Source organism: Condylura cristata, unplaced genomic scaffold (genome assembly GCF_000260355.1).
Source record: "Condylura cristata isolate star-nosed mole 26May11 unplaced genomic scaffold, ConCri1.0 scaffold00008, whole genome shotgun sequence".
Taxonomy (NCBI): Eukaryota; Metazoa; Chordata; class Mammalia; order Eulipotyphla; family Talpidae; genus Condylura; species Condylura cristata.
The window spans coordinates 40,027,774-40,050,382 of NW_004567109.1; the positions used below are offsets into that span (position 1 = coordinate 40,027,774).

Genomic DNA, 22,609 nt, shown 5'->3' on the forward strand with positions numbered 1-22,609 from the left:
CAGGCTCTTTGATGATTCTTAGAATCACAGCTGGTGAAGACTTCAGAGACTACCTAGGTGAAGGGGACAAGAGAGGGGGGAGCTGCTATGAGACTCCCAAAGCAAAGCTGTGTGCAGAACAAGCACACAGTAAAAAGCAGTAATAATTGTGGGGCAACTACAGAGTCTCCAGATTTGAGTGCCTGGAGGATGTGCTCTGGGGTACCGGTCATTCTCTCCTTAGCCAGGAGAGGGCAGACACTTGCCATCGCTGGAGGTGGGGAGCAGGCAGCTATTTCTTAAGACTGGAATAACATCTCCCAATAAGGTCATTTTGCTCTAATGAGACTTACAGTTCAAAACAAAATTCCTTTTAGTTGCAACTCTGTTACTCACCATGCTGACCTTCATGTCTTTTATTATGTGAAGTAGAAAACCCACTATATAACTGTGAAGCAGTGTTATTAGGGGAATATAAAGTTCCATTACAAAACACACACAGAAAAAGGAGTGTCACAGCAATGGTGTGTGTGGAAAGGCTGAACAAATGAGAGAAGTCTAGGCAAAGGCAGGCTTTTCTGATCTTGGGTGACTATATATTTGTAGATCATCAGCATTTGAAACTCATTTTGCATGTAGAAAAAAGCATTAATTACTTATACTTCAAACTGCTTAAAGATGTGCTTCACTTCTTGAATCTGTGAATGAGAAAATGCAAAGTTCTAGAATTTCACTGAAAAATATGACTGAATACAAATGAACATGTTGGTGACATTAATTTTACTGTTGGACATTTTAGTGTTGATACATGGTCATGAGAAACAAACAAAAAAAGATGTGGCTATTTTTAAGATCTAGTGACATTTTCTTAGGATGCTGAGTCCTAGTCAAGGTATTATTCCTACACTAGCCTGTGCTTGCAGAGCAATGCTGTAGCTTCAGTTCATCTTTTGGAGCAGTAACTAGTATGTAGTTAACAGGCAAGTAGTCACACGACTCCACCCTATTTGGAGGAGGGGCTGAGGAACCAAGATGTGGGCCTGGAGAAGAGCAGCCTGACTGGGACAAGGCCCCCATGGAGCGGGTTCAGGCAGACCAAAGGGTCAAGGTCACCAGGGCAAATCTGGCCTCAGTACTGAAGGAATTCTCGACAACCGACAGCTAAGTGCATTGTCACAGAGACAGCAAGGTCCAGACACCAGGCAGTTCAAGGAGCCCCCAGAAACGGACTGACACAGGAGAAATGACTTCTGAAACAGTTCCAAACAAATTACTCCTATACCACAAAATAAGTCACACAGAAATACATGATGGGCGAAAGCAAGCTTGGGGAGGTCAGGACGATTCCTGTAGCATGACAGGAAAAAATCTTTGCAATCCAGCAACAGTAGGACCACATCACCAAGTCAGACTGTACCACAAGTCATCATCAGCTGCACTAACTTAGCCTGACAATGTTTATGAGAAAAAGGAGCAAAGTCTGCTTGGGTCAAGGGAAGGGGTTCCCAAAGAGTCTAGGCCTCCAAGCAGTCAGAGAGATTGGGATTAGCAGATGTATGTTCACCCACCAAACCTCCCTGGCTGAGTTCCCTCACCAGGCTAGGCACCTTTAGGGAATAGTATACCTTTTCTTTAGAGGCACAGGGTGATTTTCCCACTTCATCATAGCTAGTGTGTTATCTCTTCTATGTCTTCTTTTCTCCTTCTCAAGTACCCAAGAAAAGGGAGAATGTGTTGGATGATGAAGTTAACAATCATGGTGTAAACTTCATTGTAAAATATTGCTTGGGAATTGCAATCCAGTGAGAATTCTCCCGTTTGACCAGTATGTCTCTCAAATCTGAGCCATCTGAAAGAGCTGATTACAAAATTTCAGAAACTGCCAAGATGTATATGAGAGACCCAAGACCAAATCTCCCTTCTGAATCTTTTAACCTTTGCAAAACTACCTACAGGAACCCCTGGGTTTGACTTCAAAGGGCTCCTCCAGCTCTGAGATGTGGGCTGAAGGACTTCGGCATGACCTTTGCTAAGGGTGCTATCTCAGCTTTCAGACTGGAAGTCATACAGAAAATCACTTAATTAGTACAGTTATTTTCCTTCCTTGAGTGGAAAATGTAGGACTAATACCTAGTCAATGACAGATAGATCACCAACATAAAACTAGAACTTTTTGAAGATTTGCTCATTGCATACTTTTTTATTTTTTAAAAAACAGATAACTAGGACACTTAATACTTTTCTTCAATATGACTTGAAAAAATGCTGAATGGTTTATAAAACTGGTATACACAGTCAATAATTCATATTTTAAAAATTTGTTGTCTTTTTCTTACTTTTAGTTTCTTGAGCTTTCCACGGATTGAAAATGGTTGTGGTCACCTTGCAGTCTTGAAACTGAGAACATCTGTGGTAGAATTCCAGCACCCATTTATTTGTAGAGAAGACAGAACACAAACCTCTCTTCTTTTGACCGTAAATTTCTCTTCCTAAATCTGCTATTTCTCTCCTGTCTTAGGATAAAAATTATCCTTTCACTCATTCAAAACTAGCTCCTCAATTTATGTTTTTGATCCCAACTGTCTCTACCACCCAAGGGATTTGTTACCTTCTCCTCATCTTGACTTCATGGCTGTTCTCACCCTTCAGTCCAGTTCTTCCCCCATTCTAGAAGCACAAAGCGTCCTTCTCTCTCCTCTGGCTTCTACTGGAGCCATCATCCTCTTTCGTTCCCATCATGATTTCCTATGATTCTCTACTTCTTCTCTCTAACTTGCAAAAGCCTCATTTATCCAAACCACCAACTCCAACAGATTCTTTGATCCTTAAATGCTATCCAGACTTTCAGGATAGCTAACACTGTTCCCCCTTTTCATGGATATAGATTTTCTGATTCATCAATTCATTTTCTTCTTTACACCTCTTTTCACCTCTTCCATTCTTGTCACTTTTCTTCCTTGATGCTTTGATACTCTACCCCACCTGTATTTCTCATTCTCAATGACAATGTCCAAAGATCCTTCCCTGTGTGGTCTTTTCTACCTCTCATTTTTAATGAGGGGACCTTTCAATCTCAGTCCCTGCCATCCAAACCCATCATTTCCCCATTGGTGTAGAAGTTTTCTCTGCCCAGTCCAAAATGGAGTCTTCATTTTTTTCAGTGCTGAATACTAACCCCTTTAACACCAGAGGGCATCAAGGATTCTCTATTCTTTGGAACTAACCCTGACCCACAGGGGAGACTACTAGCAGCCATCTGACTTCCTGATCACAGATGACTGATACCGGACAAGCACCTACCTGAGGTCTAGCCATGAAGTGAAAAAGACAGTGACTTAGATGAGTAAAGAGTACTGCTCTAGGGAAAATGCCCATGAATTTCCAGTGCTGTGACCCTTTAGTGCTGCCCTGGTCAATTCATGGAAGTGAAGGAATGTCCAAGTAAAGTCATTTTTAAGGCTAAATTACCATATACACAACAGAGGCCATGTATGTATGTGTGTGTACATGCATGTAAGTCTGTGTGTGTGTACATATGTATATATGGCCACACATGCCAGACTGCAGGGCAGATAACCACTCAGTACAAAAAGTGTCACCCTAGTTCTAGAAATAGATTCTTTCCCCAAACATGTTGATTTGATGACAAAATATTTTAATTTTTCATAAAGTCACATTCCCTACCCACTCCCACCCCATAGACTCATCATGGGACAGAATCTGCATGCATGTGCTGGCTGAGCAGGAGGGCGATGCGTGCATATATATATATATATATATATGCATGCACATATATGTTTATTTGAATGATTGAATAAACTTTTGGGGACTGCTTGAAGCATCTTATCAAAAGAAAACACATTTTAAGCAGGAGGTTAAAAAAGCTTTCAGACCCAAAGGTCATTTAATACAATAAATCCTACTTCGGTAGTTTAGCAAATATTTTTTAAAACCCACATCCAACAGATTGGTTAGTATTGGACACACACATTTGGTTTCAAAGCTGAAATGTCCCTGGTGTAACTGATCTTATGAAATTCAGTTATTTTATATTATGCCATAAAAAATAGGGACACATATCTATTGACAACTTAAATATTAACTCAATAGGCTACTTGGTGATATAAATAGGAAAAAAAAAGTGGTCATGGACTAGAAGTGAGAAGACTATGACGCCAACTTTTCTTGGACTGCAAAGGATGTTAAAATCTATCCTAGAATCTAAAACAGGAAAATGAGTCAAATATTCCACTCCATACAGACCCCATCTGGCCCGAACCATCCCCCAAGCAGTACACCCCCAACACATGAGGTTACTAACCACCTGCTACAGATGTTACTATGTCACTAATTAACAACGATCACAGAGAATGTGTCATACCAGAGTTTTTGTTGTTGTCATTTGTTTTTTTATCATACACGATGCATTAGTGGCTGCAGGAATCTTCCTCTGAGCACTACCGTAGGAGGCAAACTGACAATCATTCACGTGCTGGTCCAAGAAACCACAGCTAAGATACGTGAGTACTCCTTTGCACATGGAGCTCTCTGGCACACTCCCCACTTTAGTGAGAGAGGCTGGGGTGTGGGGGACAGTCCCAGCCGGGTGCTGCAGCCTCTACTCCTGGGCCTCCTTGCGGGTCAACTTGTAGATCTCGGTGGGTCCATCCACGTGGGTGATAGTGGTGGTGAGCTGGAGTTCTTCCCCACTGTGGACACCCAGATCGCCTGAAACAGGGTTTTTGGCATTAGATGTGTTGGAGGAGGAAGGAGAAGCTGGATTGACCTTAGTAACAACCACCCCAAAGCCAGCCCCTCCTCCACATCCTGAGCTTATGAAAGAGAAACCCAGGAGCATAACACCTTCCAGAGGGCTGACTCTCAGCCTTTTCACTAGGACGTTGCTGTGATTTCACAGCATTTGTGTTTGCCAGGGAAGAGATATTCAAAGCAGATGAGTCAGTTCACCGTTTCTATTATCCATAGTAATTATTAACCTTTAATGAGAGCTCCCTTTGTGCCTGACGATATTCTTGATGCTTTATAAATGACTGTATTTGACCCTGGGGCGGAGGTGGGGAGCACCCTCTGATCCCACCAGCTCTCAGTTGAGGAAGCTGGGAGGAAACGGGGTAACTGCTCTAGGTGGAGGTGCAGACACATGACAGAGCCTGGCCCAAGGCCGAGGCAGCATGGCACACCTCCTGCAGACCAGGGAGGATAGGCATGCACACACTTGCTGTGAATAATTGACAAGGCAGCTAGAGCATGAGAAGGCAGATAAGACCTGTCTATAGTGGGCAGGGTACATGTAATATATTTGGAAACCACTGGGTGTTTTCTTTTTGAGGAAAAAAAAATACCAGATGTGTGCTTTGTACTTCCTGCTATCCCTAGGACTCTCTATGCACCACCAATGTGTTCACTGGGTCAGGGACAGAGCAGTTCCTCTGCTAAAATGGGGCAATATGCCCTTTTCTCAATGAAAAGGACAAAAGTTTCTGCAAGTCAGACCCTTAAATTTTGCTACCTGCCACTGAGACAAAGGAACAGAGAACAGCCAAAGGGAAAATGGGAAAGGTCAGGCCCCAGCCCTGCTCAGTGGGACAGTATGGGCCTGGACAGTACCCAACTGTTTGCAGAGAAGGCGCCAGAGAACAAAAGGCTAAAGGCATGTCTGGGATGTCTGTATTTATATTATACACATATTATTTCTTATTTCTGAGGCTGAAATATTCCTGACTTCAAGCATGGAATTAAATGCCTCGGTACCGTTTCCCACTGAGATTTCATACCAGCACTTAGAATATAAATGTGGCCCCACCCCCAGGAGTAAAATTTTGTCGCTGGTTTAAGAATTGTTGGGCATTGATGAAGCTGCTGGCCTTAGAACTAACGGGGTCAGCCCACGCATCTTGGCCAATGCCTTTAACATTATGCCACATGGTGCTAGATTTTCACTGAAGACCCAGTTTCTCACAGGCAGAGCATAGAATCAGTCTTTTTGTTAAATGGTGGCCTGAAGTTCTTTACCTAAAGGGTTGTCTAGTCTAAGAAGTAGGGTCATTAGCTACTGAAGACGACTGCTAATGCCATTTGGGGTTGTTCTGACAAGGACCCAATCCACAGGACTGGAACAAAGAAGTCACTACAGGAAAATTAGCTTAGTTTCCAGTATGTCAGGCTTCATCTGCTCTTGGGCCAATGCATGAACCAGTAGGGCACAAAAATCCCTTGGAGCTATCCAGAGCACATGGGGCCAGGCAGATCCAGTACAATGGGTGCATCTTCCCAGGTCACTAACTGGCATTCTCCTTACTGCAATTTCCAGATTACTCTTCAGTCAAGGGCAAGTGTAAGCCTCATTTCTTAGTCAAAGCCAGTTCTTGATTTGCATATCTGACTGAGCAATCAAAACTTCAAAGCCAGTTTCAGGATCTGCATGTCTGTGTTAGTCATCAAAATTTCAAAGAGTTCTAAACACCCCAATAGACCCATTAACACCTCTAAGTATTTACCTAAGGAATTCCTTTCACTGAAGACTTCTTAGAAACAGATTCCAGAATGGAGATCAGGTTTTGAACCTTAAATTTAAAGTGTACTTATTGGAATCACACTTAGGTTTCTAGAAAAATGAGTTGCCTAGAAATTGGGTATGATCCTACAAAGCACTTGAAACAGTGAAAATTACTTTGGATTCTTTATTTTTTTATTCTTTTATTTTTAAAGGGGGTCTACGTTATTGTACCATATAATTGGCTGACACTGTTCTAAACTCTTTACAAACACTACTGCATTTATTCCTCATACCATACCTTTTGAGAGAGGTACTATTTCCTCCATTCTTATTCTGCTGATGAAGAAACTGAGGCAAAAAGAGATTGAATCACTTGCCAAAGGTCCAAGTTGGTCAACAGCAATTCAAATCAGAACAATAAAGTTCCAGAGACCAGGCTCTCAATCTTTAGGCTATGCTGACTTCTAGCAAATAATCAAGATTTCAGTGGCCAATGAGACTGCTAGCAAATTATGAATCCACACTTACTTTATGTCAGTCATTAATATATATTAATGCATATAGTAATGTGGATGAGCTGTTCAGCATATTAATTTTGCTTTGTAGCTGATGAAGGGGAACTTATAGTGTATTATATCAGTGCATGGATCGTAAGAAGAACGGTTGTTTATAAGCATCTACTGCATGCACTCTTAGGGCCTTAGCATGGACTGTATCTTCTTATAAGATGTGAAGATACTATGACTCCAACAGATGACTAATTTTCTAATGTGACCCAGTTTGCTCCCGGCAGAGCTGGGATGAGGACCCAGAGGACTCTGAATAGCAAAATCTATGATTCACATGTAGTCTTATTGTATCTTGAAAGATACCTTTCTCCCCATAGGGAATGGATTTTGGAATATGACAGAGACTTATCAGGAGTGGGGACCCCTCTATTACTTTCCAAATTTCAGCAATTCCTACTTCTGCCAAGGTCTTGTTCCATCTGCTGCTCTCCCCCCTCTTGGCTCTTGCAGCTCACAGCACAAATGGCTCAAAGTCTCTTTCCCTCCAAGAGAAAAGACCCTTTCTGCAAATGTGGTGTTTCTTTTTTAGTGGGGAGGTGGAGGATAATAGGGCAAAATAAATTAAGAAGCGAATGGAAAGAATTCCTCAATTTACAATAAGATTCTTTTCCTGGTTAAAGTGTTAGATCATCTCATCTAATTAACAAATAAGTAGGCTCGTTTCTAACTTGCAAAATGAGACCAGTCTCTGGATAAGATTTCATCTCAAAGGGTGATCCATACATCCCTATCTCTGGTGTCACACATCCAGGTATGTGGTGGCTGCTCAAGTCTAACTGCAGGCAGTTAGAGCTCAGAAGTTACATAACTCTGCTCTAGCCATGTACACAAAGCACAGCATCCCAAGACTGACAGCATGTTGATGACCATTATTTACTAAAGTAGCCACAGCTGTGCTGTGACTACTGAAGCAAAAAGAAAAACTGCTAAGATGATTCCAAGTTTGTTTCACAAGATCTTGGGGTGGCCAGTGCCTTCTAAGATCAAGGACTATCCAATTCTGTCCTTGCAACACACCACTACCCAGATGTGGACCTTAGAGAGCTCCCACAACATGAGTTCATCTTTGCTTCTTAAGCTACATACAGTATTAGAGCCAAGACTCCAAGCCATCTGTGTCTACTTTCAAAGATTATGGTCTTTCCCTGACATTTTTCATTTTATTCTCTTCTGTAGAATTTTTTCTAGTCCCATACTGACTGACCTCCTATTCACCTTCAAAGTTGAACTCAAATAACAAAGTTTATTACTCTCTGTTATGAAGTTCCTGGTTCATAGCAGGAGACTGGTATTTGTAAAGTCAAATTATTCCATGCAAAGGACTGTTGTTTACTCTAAGATTATGTCCTTCTACTACTTGGGGTATTATTAAACAGATCATGGTAGGGTTTTTCTTTTCTTGTCTAAAGAAAATTACTATCCAGTACAGTATTCTGATATGTAGTAAGTGCTCATTAAGACACCTAAGACTTGACTGATACAGGCTAGTCCAGATCCTCCCTGCTTAGTGCCACATGGCTAGGTCTATATAGAAAACAGGTGTTCCTTAGGATGGGTCAGTTTTGAGGATTCCTTCTGGGGCATGTGGCACAGGGGCCTGGGTGGAACAGGGTTCAGGAATTTTAATGACTATCATTAATGGCCATCATTTAAGAAAAAGAAAAATTTCTTTTCCAAAAGAAAAATTTCTTTTCCAAAAGAAAAATTTCTTTTCCAAAAGAAAAATTGCTAGGATGATTCTAAGGTTGTGTTATAGGGTCTAGAAGAGGCAAGTGCCTTCTAATATCGGTAAGGGCTACCCGACTCTGTCCCTGCAATACTCTAGGTGTGCTTTCTCTTGGGCTAAGGGTTAACATCAGCCTGCTGCAATTTTTATCTGCATGGGAGACATCAGGAACAATTCATAAAATGGTTATGGAACAGAGTTCAGGGTTCCTGTCTCCTGCCATCTCTTAATCCCTTTCAATTATGAAGGTGGCTTATACTCTCCTTCAAAGTATCTCTTTACGCTCCGGGCCAGGCAACTGTAAGGAGACACAATAACACCCAGAAGTTTTGAGTGAAATTCTAGTGTTACAGGCTACTCTGTATGTATCCCTCCACCCCGAATTCATTTGTTGAAGTCCTAGTTCCTGGTACCTCAGCATGTGACCATATTTGGAAATAGAGTCTTTAAAAATTTATTAAATTAAAATGAGGTCATCAGGGTGGGCCCCTATCCAATCTGACTGAGACACACACACAGAAGGAAGATCACACTAAAGCACAAAGATAAAACGAACACCTACAAGCCAAGGAGAGAGCTTTAGAAGAAATCCACCCCACTGACATCTGCTCTTGGGCTTCTAGTCTACACAAGTGGGAGGAAATAAATGAAGGCCTATCTTTTAAACCACCTACTCTGTCATTTTTGTTATAGTAGCCCTCCCAAACCAACATATTCAGGAAGCAGAAAAGTCTTCTCAAGAAGATGACCTATCATGGTGGATGAGTAGGTTTCTACAACTCAGGAAAAAAAAAATGACTTCAGTTACCTGAAAAAGAGCAACTCACTGATAGGACAGCCACCCTGGGGAAGGCAGAAATGCCAGGCTGGCTTATCATCTGTTTCCATCTTCATTAGGGAATGGAAAAAGGTGGTCAAGACCTTCTTCCGAGTCTGGGTCCAGCCTGGTGGCAGGACCCATTTCATCACCACTCACAGACATCAGGAGAAGTCAGGCTGGCCATGGTAGGTCATCTGACACACGAGGAAGAGACCTCAAGGCAGCCACTATCAAAGACTCATAACTCAAACCAACATTTATGGAGACAATAAAAAGCTATCGCTACCTTTCCCATGAAACAGCAACAGGAGACCTTAGAAGCCTCCAGAAGTGCCACCATAGGTAGTCAATTACAAGATAGGGGACCTGGGGTTGTTTTTGTGGCTTCCAGCATTATGAATGTGTCAGACAGAAGACATTTAGTGAAAATAGAAATAGAAAGGGACAGGCTGGCAATTATACCATTTTCTACTGTCTTCATCATCATCACCCAGTCAGGAAATTCATTTCTCACTTTTTTTCTATGAAGTTCTGACTAGAATTTTACAGATTAAAGAACACAAAAATGAAAGCTATTATCAAGAATTGTCTGACTTCCTAAGCAACTCCAACTTCCCTCCCCCCTACACAAATTGATGACTGAAGAGGTATGGACAGTTTTCATGGTGGTTGAGGGTGTCTGGACAGTTTTCAGGTGTGTACTTCTGTACCCTTGGGAGGTGAGTTTTCTAATGAATTAAGGGTTAACATCAGCCTGCTGCAATTCATATCTGTTTGGGAGACATCCAGAACAACTCATAAAGTGGTTACAGAAACAGCACAGAAAACAGGAATGGTTTTTAAAAGAAAGAATTTTAAAATATCTTTGCTAAATTTAAAAATATGTGTATAGTTGTATGTCTATTTGCATGTAGCTATGCCCCCAAATGCACATAAACACATATGCATATAGACATAGACATAGGTACACACATACACATACAAAAGAGATCTGAATTCATGGTAAGAAGGGGGAGTCCAAACCAATTTATATATACTTGTGTGTGTGTGTAAAGTGACTGAAGTGCACATGTGTATGCCATCATGGTAACTGTGATAAAACAACCAACAGGAAGCACCCCAGAGGGCCAGACTACCATGGCACCAAATGATCTGCTGAAAAATTTCTGGCCTGAGCTATTCCATGTCCCCAAAAGACAGATGAAATCTTATCTCCCAAGCACTGGCTCTGGGGCACTAAGGGCTGTGTCTGTGTCACTCCTTTGGGCTTCACTGACTTCACCTTAAACAAAGCACAATGTTGAACACTGAGATGCTGGGTAGTTCATTTCGAAGGTTCACCTTATGATCCACACAATAAAAGACAAACAGGTATGAGTATAAAATGCTTTGAAAACCAACCTTCTCTTGAATCTGTTGTCCTCTTTGTTTCCCTCTGTTCATTCCTATATCCAAAAGGTGATACAAAAGTCTATTCTCTTTGGGGTGTCCCTGGTGACCTACGGGTTAGTCTCAGCACTGTCATCATTGCAGCCTGAGTTTGATCCCTCGTCAGGGAGCTAACCCACACAGCATGGCAGACCTCTCCTGTCTCACCCACTGCTCCCCTTTGCAGTGTATTTCAGTAGATCTGCCTGTTTTGTTCTCCACTTTGTCTCTGGTAAATATTCCATCCCCTGGCACCTCTTGTCTATACCCCAGTTCTTCTATGTGTTAAAAAAAAAAAAGAAAGAAAAAGAAAAACTAAAAAGAAGTCTTTGATCTCTGCTTTATTTCCTTCTTACCCACTTTTTCTTCACACTTTCTGGCATCTCTCTCTAATTCCCCCCCCCCCCCAAATCAACCCTTTCCAGCAGTTCTTTCTCTCTCCTCACCCCTTACACCTCTGCTATATCAGAAACTGCTTGCCAAATTCTGGAAAAGGGCTTTTTCCAGAGGTCCATCCAGAGTCCATCTCATGAAGGCAAGAAGAACCACACACCTGGGATTCATTCTCCATAGCCAGAAATCTAAATTCTTGGCTCCTTACTTTAAAAGTAAGGAAAAGGGGGAGTCCAAGCCAACTTAAAAATAAAAACTTTCCTAAAGAAAGGACAAGTATCATGGTAAGGTAGGGGAGAGAAACAATGCCATCTAGAGACTCAGAGAATTTAAAAAATACAGTGTATCCTCTGAGAGTTCGTTTTGTAGATTTCCATATAATATTCCCAAAGAGCTCTTTTCAAGTAGCTTAAAAATCTTGGCATATATCTCATTATTCCTAGGATTCATTGCATGGTCTGGAGGCAGATTGAGAGATGAAATGTGAAGAGAGCAGAAAAGAAAAACGACCAGAGAACCTAACAAGGGAGTGCCACTTTCCAAATGCAGATGGTCACAGCACCCTGCAGGAAAGTGAAGAGCACACACACTGCCAAGGGACAAAGTCACAGCAGACCATGTCCCACTGGAGAGCTGCTAAATCATGTGACATATGTGCTTCTGGTCAGCACTGGGTCCCCAAAGACTCCATCCACTAACTGCTCAAAGAATGCTTTTTAACAGGGGTCCTACTGGCATTTTGGGCAGGGAAATTCTCTATTCTGAGAGACAGTATAGTTTATTGCAGGAAATTTAGCATCCTTAAAGCCTGGACAGTAAAGGCCATTGTCATGTCCCAGTCATAGTGACCATCTAAAAGAGCCATGCCAGGTTTCAAACACTGTGTGGCAGGAGCTTTGGGGAAAGACTTTCTGTTGGTAACTAGATTTTGAGCTTTCTGCAATAATACCAATCAAACTTTATTCAACAAAAACATTCTGATGGGGCACAGATCAAGTGCAAGATTTTAATCCTACAAGGGTAGATGTGGAGGGTGAGAAGTTTTTACTGCAGCTACTGAACACCTATGAATCTGGTCAGACTTGGTGAAGGCAGGCACCGGGCCTCTGCAGGGCTGGCAATTTGCCAAAGTGCTGGAGTTGGACAAATTCTCATCAGTCTTCAGAAACTCCTTCACTGTGACAGAATTACCCCCAAGTTGCCGCATAGAAGGCACTTTCCTTGCTAACCAGAAGAAAGAGAACCATAGAATTTCACTGTTCAATGGACTTATAGTTGGAAGTGGTGCACTGAGAGGTTAAGCAGTTTGCCACTGTCATGTAGCAAAAACAAGGAGAGCTTGTATGCATGAAATACTAGCACAGGGACAGTATTCAATAACGACTAGCCATGAGAACTGTCTTTCCAACATCTGAGGAAGTCCACCAAATGTTTTGTTGGTATTTCCCTGAAAGGCAGGAGCTCCACCTCTACTTGGTTCCTGCTTAATATACTCCCAAGGACAGGTCCATGTGGTTTCTGTCAAAATCCAACAGGAAGACCATGAAATGAAATCAAGATTCTTGTTCACAAGCCCAGACTCCATTCCTGTTGCATTCTGGAGGGCCACTGTTTGTGAGGCTGCAGCACCCATTTTCCATGCAGATAGTAAAAGATTGAGTGTTAGCAATGAATAGGAAGCTGAAAGCTGCCTGCCTTGCAAGCTTTTCAGAAAGAAAGTCAATCAAACCAAGAGTTTTTGTCTTTATTTTTTTGCCGAGGATCCATGCCAATGAGGGGTCTGAAAGTGAGTGTGACAAGAAGTCCTTACAACAGAGAGGTCGAGTTGGAAGAAAGAAGCCTGATGCCAGGAGGTCTTGCACAGAAGGGGTAGTTGTGCCACTGGAGACTGAAGGTGGTTGAGACCATGATACCACCCTTGGCACAGATGCCCCTCTCTCCTGCTGCTCCATGTTTCATGTCCTCACCCTCTCTTTTATTCCCCTCTCAAGATTACTGCCTAGTCTGTGAAACGTGCAAGTGAATCTAGAACTCTTACATCAAAGCTTTAATTCACTTCATGATTTCCAAAGTCACAGGCCAACTCTTCTACCACATCTACACAGAGAAATATAATCATGTTCCCCCAGGCTTGTTCCTTAGAACACTCGTTCCAAAAGATATACTGTTTGGAAAAAAAAGTTTTGGGGCCAGATGATTTAAAAATTTTGGGGAAATGTTCTTACCTCCACCTGTTTTTAAATGACTTTCAGTACAAATTAATGCACTAAAGACATTGAGATGTCTCACAGTAAAAGTCTCATTAATGTTGACTAATCCAAGGATCCTCAAACTTATTTGATTATGGAAGCCTAGCAACATTCTGTGGCAATATACTGAATATAATTTGTTAGATTCCAACTGGGGTGATCAGGAATAAGTTTCAAAGAGGAAGAAACATTTTGAATGGGCCCAGAGGAGACAAAGTTTCATTAGAGAGAAATAGAGGCAGGTAATATCATCAATACACACTCACTGAGCTCATCCAGAAGCCAGGCCAACCCTTGGTGCTACCAGAGAACACGAAGACCTTAAAACTCTGGTCTCTACTCTGAGGCCAATGCTGGCTTAGATATGAGAAGGAAAGTCTATTATCTGGGGAACAGCAAGTATGTGGCAATGGTAAAGTAGGTATGAAATAGACAAAGGAGATTAATAGACAGCAATGTAAGGCTAAATATAAAAAAAGGGAGCTATCAGAACAGTTGTTTGCCAGGCCACTTAAACCAAGTTAACTGGCTGAGACAGTGACAGTCATTGCCCTCTACCATGTAAGAATAGAAATCCCAGGCAAACCTTTCCCATCTCTGGGTCTCAGTTTCCTCATCTATAAAATGATCTCTTGTGCTTGATGAGTAAACATCAAAAATAGCATGTACTAGCATTAAAGGACAGAAAAGCTATGGGAGCAGGAGGAGAGTTCCTGGTTTGGGTATATTTCCCTTGCTGGACAATGAGAAAGTAAAATAAAGCCAATTCTATCTTTAGATTTCCTGGTCCCACTCCACCTGATTTGTGGAATATATTCCAATACTCACTATTGCTCAAGAAATTGAGGAGAACAAAATTTAATTTTTGTACTAAAACTGGGGCATTAGACTGGAATCTAATATTCCAAACCTATTTTGAAGATTAAGATATGAGAACTTAAACATCTGGCTGTTCTTTAGTCTAATGGCTCCAGAGTCCCTGGCAGTGCTCATTCATTGTCTCACAGTATTAGGACAACACTTGGAGGGAGTTTGATTGGGAAGCCCAGAGTCTTTGTTACTTAAATCTTACAGAGAGAGAAACATACTTATCCGGAATTAAGCTAAGCTAAGGAGATTGGAACTCACCGTTGGACTGATCTTCCCCATAGTTCTTGTGGGATGGTGCATACAAGAACATCAAAGCAAAAACATACAGGTTCCACATCCCATAGATGCCTGTGAAGAAGGCACTGTTCACCTGGACAGTGACACTGCCCCACTTCCAATGGCCTTCAGTCACCTATGGAAAAAGGATAGTTAGTGGCAGTCATCTGGAAAGGAGAAATAAAATACCAACAAAGCAAATACCAAGTCCCTTCTACATATGTGAAAAATGAGGGGCCATGTTAGACTCCACTTCAGAATCAGGTAAGAATGAATTAAGGGTAACTGAGAGTTTATTACATGCCAGGCACAAAGGCAGTGGCGCTCAACTTGGCTGCACATTAGAGTCACCGGAGAGTGTCTTTTCCTAAAACAGCAGTATGTCATTATCCCTAATTTAAGGAAATTATGTTTGAGTCTAACAGTTATCCACAATTATAATTCCCCTTCTGCTATCTGTCTTTCCAGAAAATGTAAACTCTGCAAGCAAGGACCAGTTCTGCTTTGTTCACTGCTATCTTTTCAGTACCTGATGTGCCACAGAGGATCACAAAGGCAGGATGATTAAATAAACAACTGAATCAATAAGGTAAGCAGTTTTCCTCAGTGAGGCATTGAAGGGAAGCAAACAGTTTAGAGACCCAGACTCAAATTCAGGATTTACTATTCTATTTGAAGCAAACAACTCAATTAAGACACTGAACTTGTTTCCTTTAATGCAAAATAAAAACTTGCAGGGTTACTGAAAAAAATTAAGCAAAAATAGTTCAAGAAATTTCCTGGTACAAAATAAACACTCCAAAAATCTTAATTATATATATAATATCGCCCATGTAAATCACTTACAAAGGTAATTATAAAACTTTCATATGCTTCATGATTCTGCAAGTTTGCCTGGAAGTTGGTTTTGTCTGTGTAATTGTTTTAAGGGTTGTCTGATGACATATGGACTATACTTAGAACTTTCAAAAGAACTGTTGAGTTGATTAATACTTATTGTCAGCTCTGGGATCAATAAAATTATTTTGGCCACTTCTGCTTACTACAAGAAATTTTAACTGGAGTAAAAGAGAGAATTGGACAAATGTTTCTCTGATAGCCTAATGAAGCTGGGTTATATAAACCATCTCCAGAAGTCCCTTTAAGCTAGAAGACATACAGTTATATCTAAATGTTAATGATTTCAACAGGCAGACTGATTTCACTTCCTATTTATGAGGCAGTGTGTCCATATTCAGAAGGAAAATTCTTTATAACCCATTGACTCAGCTATCAGGGAAAATAAGGTGTACGTGTTCATATTTCCTTTTGAATGACCTAAAAAGACTGAATTTTCATTTGACCTTTAACTTTATAAAAATTATAGTACTCAGAGCATCATAAGATGGCTTTTAATGAATCTAATGAAAAGAAAGAGGAAGGTTTAAAAGATTGTAGTTTCTGGAAATAGACACCCCACTATCATAGCAAAGGTTTCTGTCTATGATTAAAAAGGGATAGCTAGGTGAGCTATTGCTAGGATGGAGTATGACAGTACCTTTTCTTCTCCTCAGTGAAATCCTTACAAGGATGGCCTATAAGAAACCCTACTTATAGCCCTCATTGGTGGCACAACGGGTTAAAGCATAGCACTATGAAGCTCTCTGAAGCCACTGCAACACGAATTCAATTCCTAGCCAGGAAAGGAACCCACATGGTGCAGCAGATCTCTCCTGTCTCCCCCACTGCTTTCATTAGCAGTGTATTTCAGTAGATCTGCCTGTTCTGCTCCCCACGTCTGGTGAATCCTCTCACCCTCCCCTGCCACCTGCCGTACCTCTGGCCTGTACCCCAGTTCTTGTATGCATAAATAAATAAATCTTTATTAAAAAAAACCCTACTTACAACAATATAAACTAGAATATTCAGTACTGATGATGTTGCTGGAGTTGAGCCTGGCTGTGATTGGCCTAATACCTACCCACATGCCTGATTCACACTGGTGTTAACAGTTAGGAGGCTGTCAAGGACTATGAACAAAGTACAGGGGTGTGCAGGAGTGCCAGTGCAAATACAGGAAGTCATTCTTAGGAAATGACTAGCTGAAAAGAGAAAATATTATAGACCATAGTAAGTCATAATAATTGTGTCTAAGAGTAAGAGGGCAAAGACTAATGTTATTTAAATATTGCTCTCTGTTTTATTCATTTTTTTTTTAAATCACTTATCACAAAGCCAGTTAACACATATTGGGGAAAAAAAAACTACGATTCTTTTATAATGACAGCAAGGATAAGGAGACTTAACATTTTATTCACTGCCACTAATATGACAGGCATCATACTGAGAAGTCACATGAAAGGTACTATATAGTCATAAAAACAGCTCTATGAAGTAGGTAGATAATATTTCCATTCCACACATGGGTTAACTTATTTTTCTCTGGGAAAGCTAAGATTTGATATGAAAAGCCAAGATTGTTCAGCTACAAAGTCATGGTCCTCCCGAAAAAGGTGAGCTTGGCCATTACACAACACAAGATACAAATATTAACTTAAATAGGTTGCATCTCAAAATTAGCATATGAGGCAACTATTGTGTGGGGTCAAATTTTCTTTGAAAATTCACTTAATTGCCCACAACATACTTAAATTACACAGCATACCTACATAGGTTTGTCTATCCCAGTCTGCATGGTAAATATATTAACTATAATGCACGCTAGTCACATGCACATGCAGCACATATATGAAGTAGAACCACTGACATGAGATGCTCATTCTGGGAGGGGTACACAGAAGGTGAAATTGTGAGCATAATCAGTCCTCTCTTGTTTGCTTTAGGATGCATACACACAGTTTAGGATGGAGTTGCAGAATTACTCATACAATTGAATTTGCAATCTCTCGATGTATTATTTCCTACTGAGGACAAAGACTTGAATTTGCATAAATGAACTGTATGCACAGTGTCACAGTACTGTTTGGAGACTCATTTGTGCTTTCCCCTCTCCTCTCTCAATTATTCATGCCTGAGACATCCTGAGCTCCGGGCACATTCCCACCAATATGTACCACATTAAGCAGCCTCAACAGAACAGGCCTTCTAAATTCAAAATCTTATTAAAAACAGGCAGAAAAGAGGTGACAGGCAAACCCTTTAGCTTTCCTAGAGAAAAATCAGGTAGACCCACCAAAGAAAAATCATCTCTCTTCTAATATGTCTTATTTCTAAAGTCCCTGTTTTTCCTGATTTAATGTTTGAACAATTTACTTTTGTGTGAAACTACCCAATTATACCCCTGGAGCCAACTGAAGGTCAAATCTTTTTACACCCAGTAGTCTTGACAACCAACATTCCACTTAACAACAAGATTTCCAAATCTCCAACACAGACTCTCTTACTGGAAACATTTCCTCTGTAAGTTACAGAATGAAGTGACAGCACGCGCGCGCGCGCACACACACACACACACACACACACACACACACACAGCTGGGACAGGCTCTCTTGGAGTTTGCTGCAGGTGGCTTGACCTGAATGTATGTCTCCAGGGGTCCCCCTAGTAAAGGTTGATGACCTCCTCCCCTGCATCGCACTTCTATTCCTACTACCTACTATCTCTAACTGGAATACCTCTTTCTTTTCCAGAGGGAAGGGGCTAAAATGCCAGACTGTGATATACCATCTCTTGGTTGCTATGACTAGGGCCATTAAAATGGCAGGCATTAAAAGCTTGGACCTCAGGAACCAGTTACAAAGCCTCAAGGTCACTGCATTCCACAGCTTCCCTTCGGCCTTTCATTCCTGGCCTCAGAGCTTCAATATCCTGGCGAGATCCCCACGCATTATATTTCATGGGGCTTAAATGCAAGCCTCCCAGCAAGCCCAAGAGTATAATGGGAGTTTTAATACATTCCTTTTACCTAAGGCTGGGATCTATTTCAAAAAGTTACCCAATAGGTTTTCTTTCAGGTGAGCTCATTGCTGAGACATTCCAAAATGACATTAAAAAAATAAATCCTCTGATGACTCTATTAATACAGTACCTGGGACACTGAGAGTTATGCCTGAAAATGTCTTAGATATCTATAAATAAACCTTAAAAAAAAAAAACTCAGCAGGAAGAATGTGAGGAGCTAATGGAATCCAAAAGACCTCATTGCTACCCCCTTAGAGTTGAAATCCACTCTGGCCGACTGTTGCTGCAGTTATAAAAAGCCAGCCACAGGCTAGAACTATGTTACAAAATACTGGGGCAAGGGAATATTAATCCTTTTTTTCTCAAAAGAAAGCCACAAACAATACTCCTTGAAAGACTGGCCTCTTTTGCTTTCAAAATGTTCACTAATTAACATGTGCAAGGTTAAGTCCTAGTGACATGTAGCTGCCTTAAAGAGCAGCCAAGAGTCCTTGGCTCCAGGTGAAATAGGCTCTACAGAGACGAGTCAGTGGGATGGGCATGGGGAGATGGATTCAGCTTTCCAGAGTGGCAGAAAGAGGCTGGGACCAAAAGTGCCCATGCTGTCTTCCTGAGAACATATCTTAGTACGTATCTTTTATTCCTCAACCCATTTTACTTGAGGTTGTTTCTCTAAGCTTGGGGTCTTACAGGACCTTCTGTATTTAGCCTCAGTGGCATTACTGAGGGAATAGAGGACCAGAAAGTGTTTTGGTCACATGAGGAAATCAACCAAGAGAAGTCAGTCCTCAAGACACCCTTGTTTGAGACTCAGCTAGCTGAATAAAAAACTCATTCAGAATTTGAAATATTCTTAGTGCTTTTGGAGTGGAGAGTGAAGTTTCAAAGGTTTTATAAACAAACAGTGTGATACAAATGCAGCACTGTTGTAGCCAAAGAAGATATAATGAACAGAATTTATTAAGATACATATGCATATTTGTTTTACATTTTCCACATTCAGTTAAGCTTTCAGCAGCAACACTAATATTACTCAGCGGGTAAGCTTAGCCCACAAGGCTCTAGAAATTCCAAACTTAGGTTAAAGGTAGCCTTGATCCTTGTACAGAATTCAAATTGTTTGTGAGTTGCAGTGGGAAAAGTTGTATCTTTATTTTCAACAGTTTTCTAACCGAAAGTTATGGTTTCTTACAATTATCAGTGTCAAAACAAATCTCATAATTTTAGTACCACCTATACTTTTATCACTGATAGAAATCACATTTTCCTATCAGAGAGATATCTGTAATATGGATAATTAAAGATATAGATCATCTGTCTACTTATCTATTTGATTCTCTTTGAAATCCAAAGTATTTTATCTTGCTCATTTAAAGGGCCTTATCAGTGGAAAGGGCCTTATCCTTTACCAGACAGCCCAAGGGGCTCCTGGCACAAAAAAGCTTGGATGTGCTTATAGTAGAAGGAAATTTGCTAGTACAATGAGTCAGGCCTAGTCCCAAAGCTGTAGCTGCACAACTAACATTCTTTATTTGGCCAAATACAGGAATGACAGAGCAGCTGGCAAAAGAGTCAAAATAACTGCATTCTGGCCCCTAATTCATAGTGTGCTTTGGCATGACATTCTCCCTTCTAGCTATTCACATGAGCACAGCTATTCATGCTCACAATGTGCCAGGCACTCTGTAAACCAATTTGCAAGTATACTTTCTGTGATCCTTACAGCCTACCTTCTGACAGCGGTACTATTATTATACCTATTTTACAGATTAGGAAATGGAACCCTTAACTGTTAAGTAATCCATCCACAGTTTCACTAGCTGGAAAACAGCATAAAGAGAAATGTCTCTAAGGCTATTGGATTTCATATTGTAGCCAAGTGGGATAATTCTTTGTATCCTGTCCACCCAGAAGATTTCCATGAAGCCCAAATGAATGGTGGACACTAATGCATTAGTCTGAAACTGTGCTTTCCACTTTCCCAAACAAGTTACTGATATTTTACAAGTATTATCATTATCAATGACATCTTCAAGCATGGTGAATTTTTAATTTTTGGAAACACTAGTACAAAGGTAAGGTTCTATGAGGGTATTTTCGAATTATATTTCATACTCAAGTGGTAAGATAATAATTACAAGAATGGAGATATACTACTTAATATTAATATATTCATTAACTGATATCTCAATCTCTGCATTAAGATTATAGAGATTTGTTTTCTATACTCACAACAGGGAAAAGGATCTATGTTAGTGCTAGATAAGGACTGAATCAAATTAACACTTGCTTGTTAGTGTCGGGATAAAGGGCTTAAAACATTTATTCTTTAAGTAAATGGAATAAGCACCTTTCAATATGGCTACAGGCTTATACTTTAGCAACACTTTCCTCTAACAGGCTATAATGAAAGGGGAAATTCATTCCATCTCTAGCCATGTGGTAACAAGACCTAGATAAGAGCTGCTTTCTAAACATAGCTTACCCAGTTGCCCAGCATCCTAGACTACCTGTCCTTTTCTCAGCAACTGTGAGGGATTTTCTGTGCAGAGAGAAGGCACCTCTCCAAGGGACAGTTTCACTTTGACCTCTCAGGGTCCACATACCTGACTGACAATGAAGAAGATGACAGTCATGGCAGCACAGGCCAACGTGATAAGCATGAGGAACTTGAACCTGAAAATTAGCCCCTATTAGGAAAGAGAGAAAGAGTAGTTTAATATTCCACCAGCGACCACCAATCTTCTCAATATGCAAATCTATAAAAACCTAATTTTAAAGAAAGCTATAAAACCAAATCCCTAACAGTGACAGCAAAATGATTTCACATAGTAATATTTCTCCTGCAGAGGTAAATGTGGTTGAAAAATTTCTTGGGCCAAATATTTTCTATGTTCTTATCTCTCATGAAACAGTGATACCAGAGTCTGGGAAATTTTATTCACTGCACGTAGCGAGGCTGCTAATTTCCCTGCTAAGCTGGTTATGCTTCTCTGCAAGGGTTCAAAGTTACCAAATCCAAGTTTTCTGCGGTTGTAATAAAATTCTGCTCCACTGAACAAAAAGAAATGTGCATATTAATCAACAAGAATTGGATTTGGTGGAATTTTCTCATGTGTCACTCCAACTCCAGAGACAGGCAAGCTTCAGAATGGGCCTGGGATTTCCCGAAAGCAGGATTCAAGGAAACGTGTGTTTCAGGGAGTGATGTCTATTATTCAGGGATTCTAATTTGTAGGTCCACTGCATATAAAACCCAGATGGTTCTAAAGTTTCTGCTTCTCTTTTCACAGAGTTAGAACCAAGGACAGAGTTAGAATCTTCAAGGACTGTCACTTAGGCAGGAATACAAGGAGCCTTGAAAAATTATGAATGCACCACAGAATTTGGGGGGTTAAGTGTTTCTCTTGAATGAGGCACAAAATCTATAAACAGAGATTACTGGGTTCTATATGGTAGCTGCTGGATATTTCAGAGGAAGTGTACCCCATGGTATTCTAAAAATCAGATGACCATAGTCAAACCTCAGTCTTCAGGCTCATTCTCACCAAGGGAACCTTATCTAAAGTCTCACCCCACGCCAAATCTCAATTTCATCCTAGTCCAATCTCTCATCTAGTATGCACCTACACATTCCATCTCAAAGCTGAAGAACCTGCTGAACAAGTTTATTCCTTACTGGGGATAGACAGACATGCATACCACAGAAAACACCAAGGTCAGATAAACCAGCTAGGTGCTTCTAAGAAGAGGATTCAGTCTTTTATTTTGACCAGAGAGCCTATATTACATGTGACACTCTTTGTGTGTTTTGTGTGTGTGTGTGTGTGTGTGTGTGAGAGAGAGAGAGAGAGAGAGAGAGAGAGAGAGAGAGAGAGAGA

At 40.8% G+C, this 22,609-nt stretch overlaps 1 protein-coding gene across 1 annotated transcript in view; it reads right to left on the reverse strand.

Annotated features, from left to right (window-relative positions):
* Positions 1–3,854: 3,854 nt before the first annotated feature.
* WLS (wntless Wnt ligand secretion mediator) overlaps positions 3,855–22,609 on the reverse strand; it is a 99,349-nt gene continuing 80,594 nt past the window's right edge. Inside the window, exons 11-13 of the mRNA XM_004679105.2 lie at positions 21,335–21,418; positions 14,810–14,963; positions 3,855–4,707 (exon numbers count right to left, since the gene is read on the reverse strand). Of these exons, the coding sequence (XP_004679162.1) occupies positions 4,598–4,707; positions 14,810–14,963; positions 21,335–21,418 (348 nt within the window). The 3' untranslated portion in view covers positions 3,855–4,597. The remainder of the gene's footprint in view (positions 4,708–14,809; positions 14,964–21,334; positions 21,419–22,609) is intronic.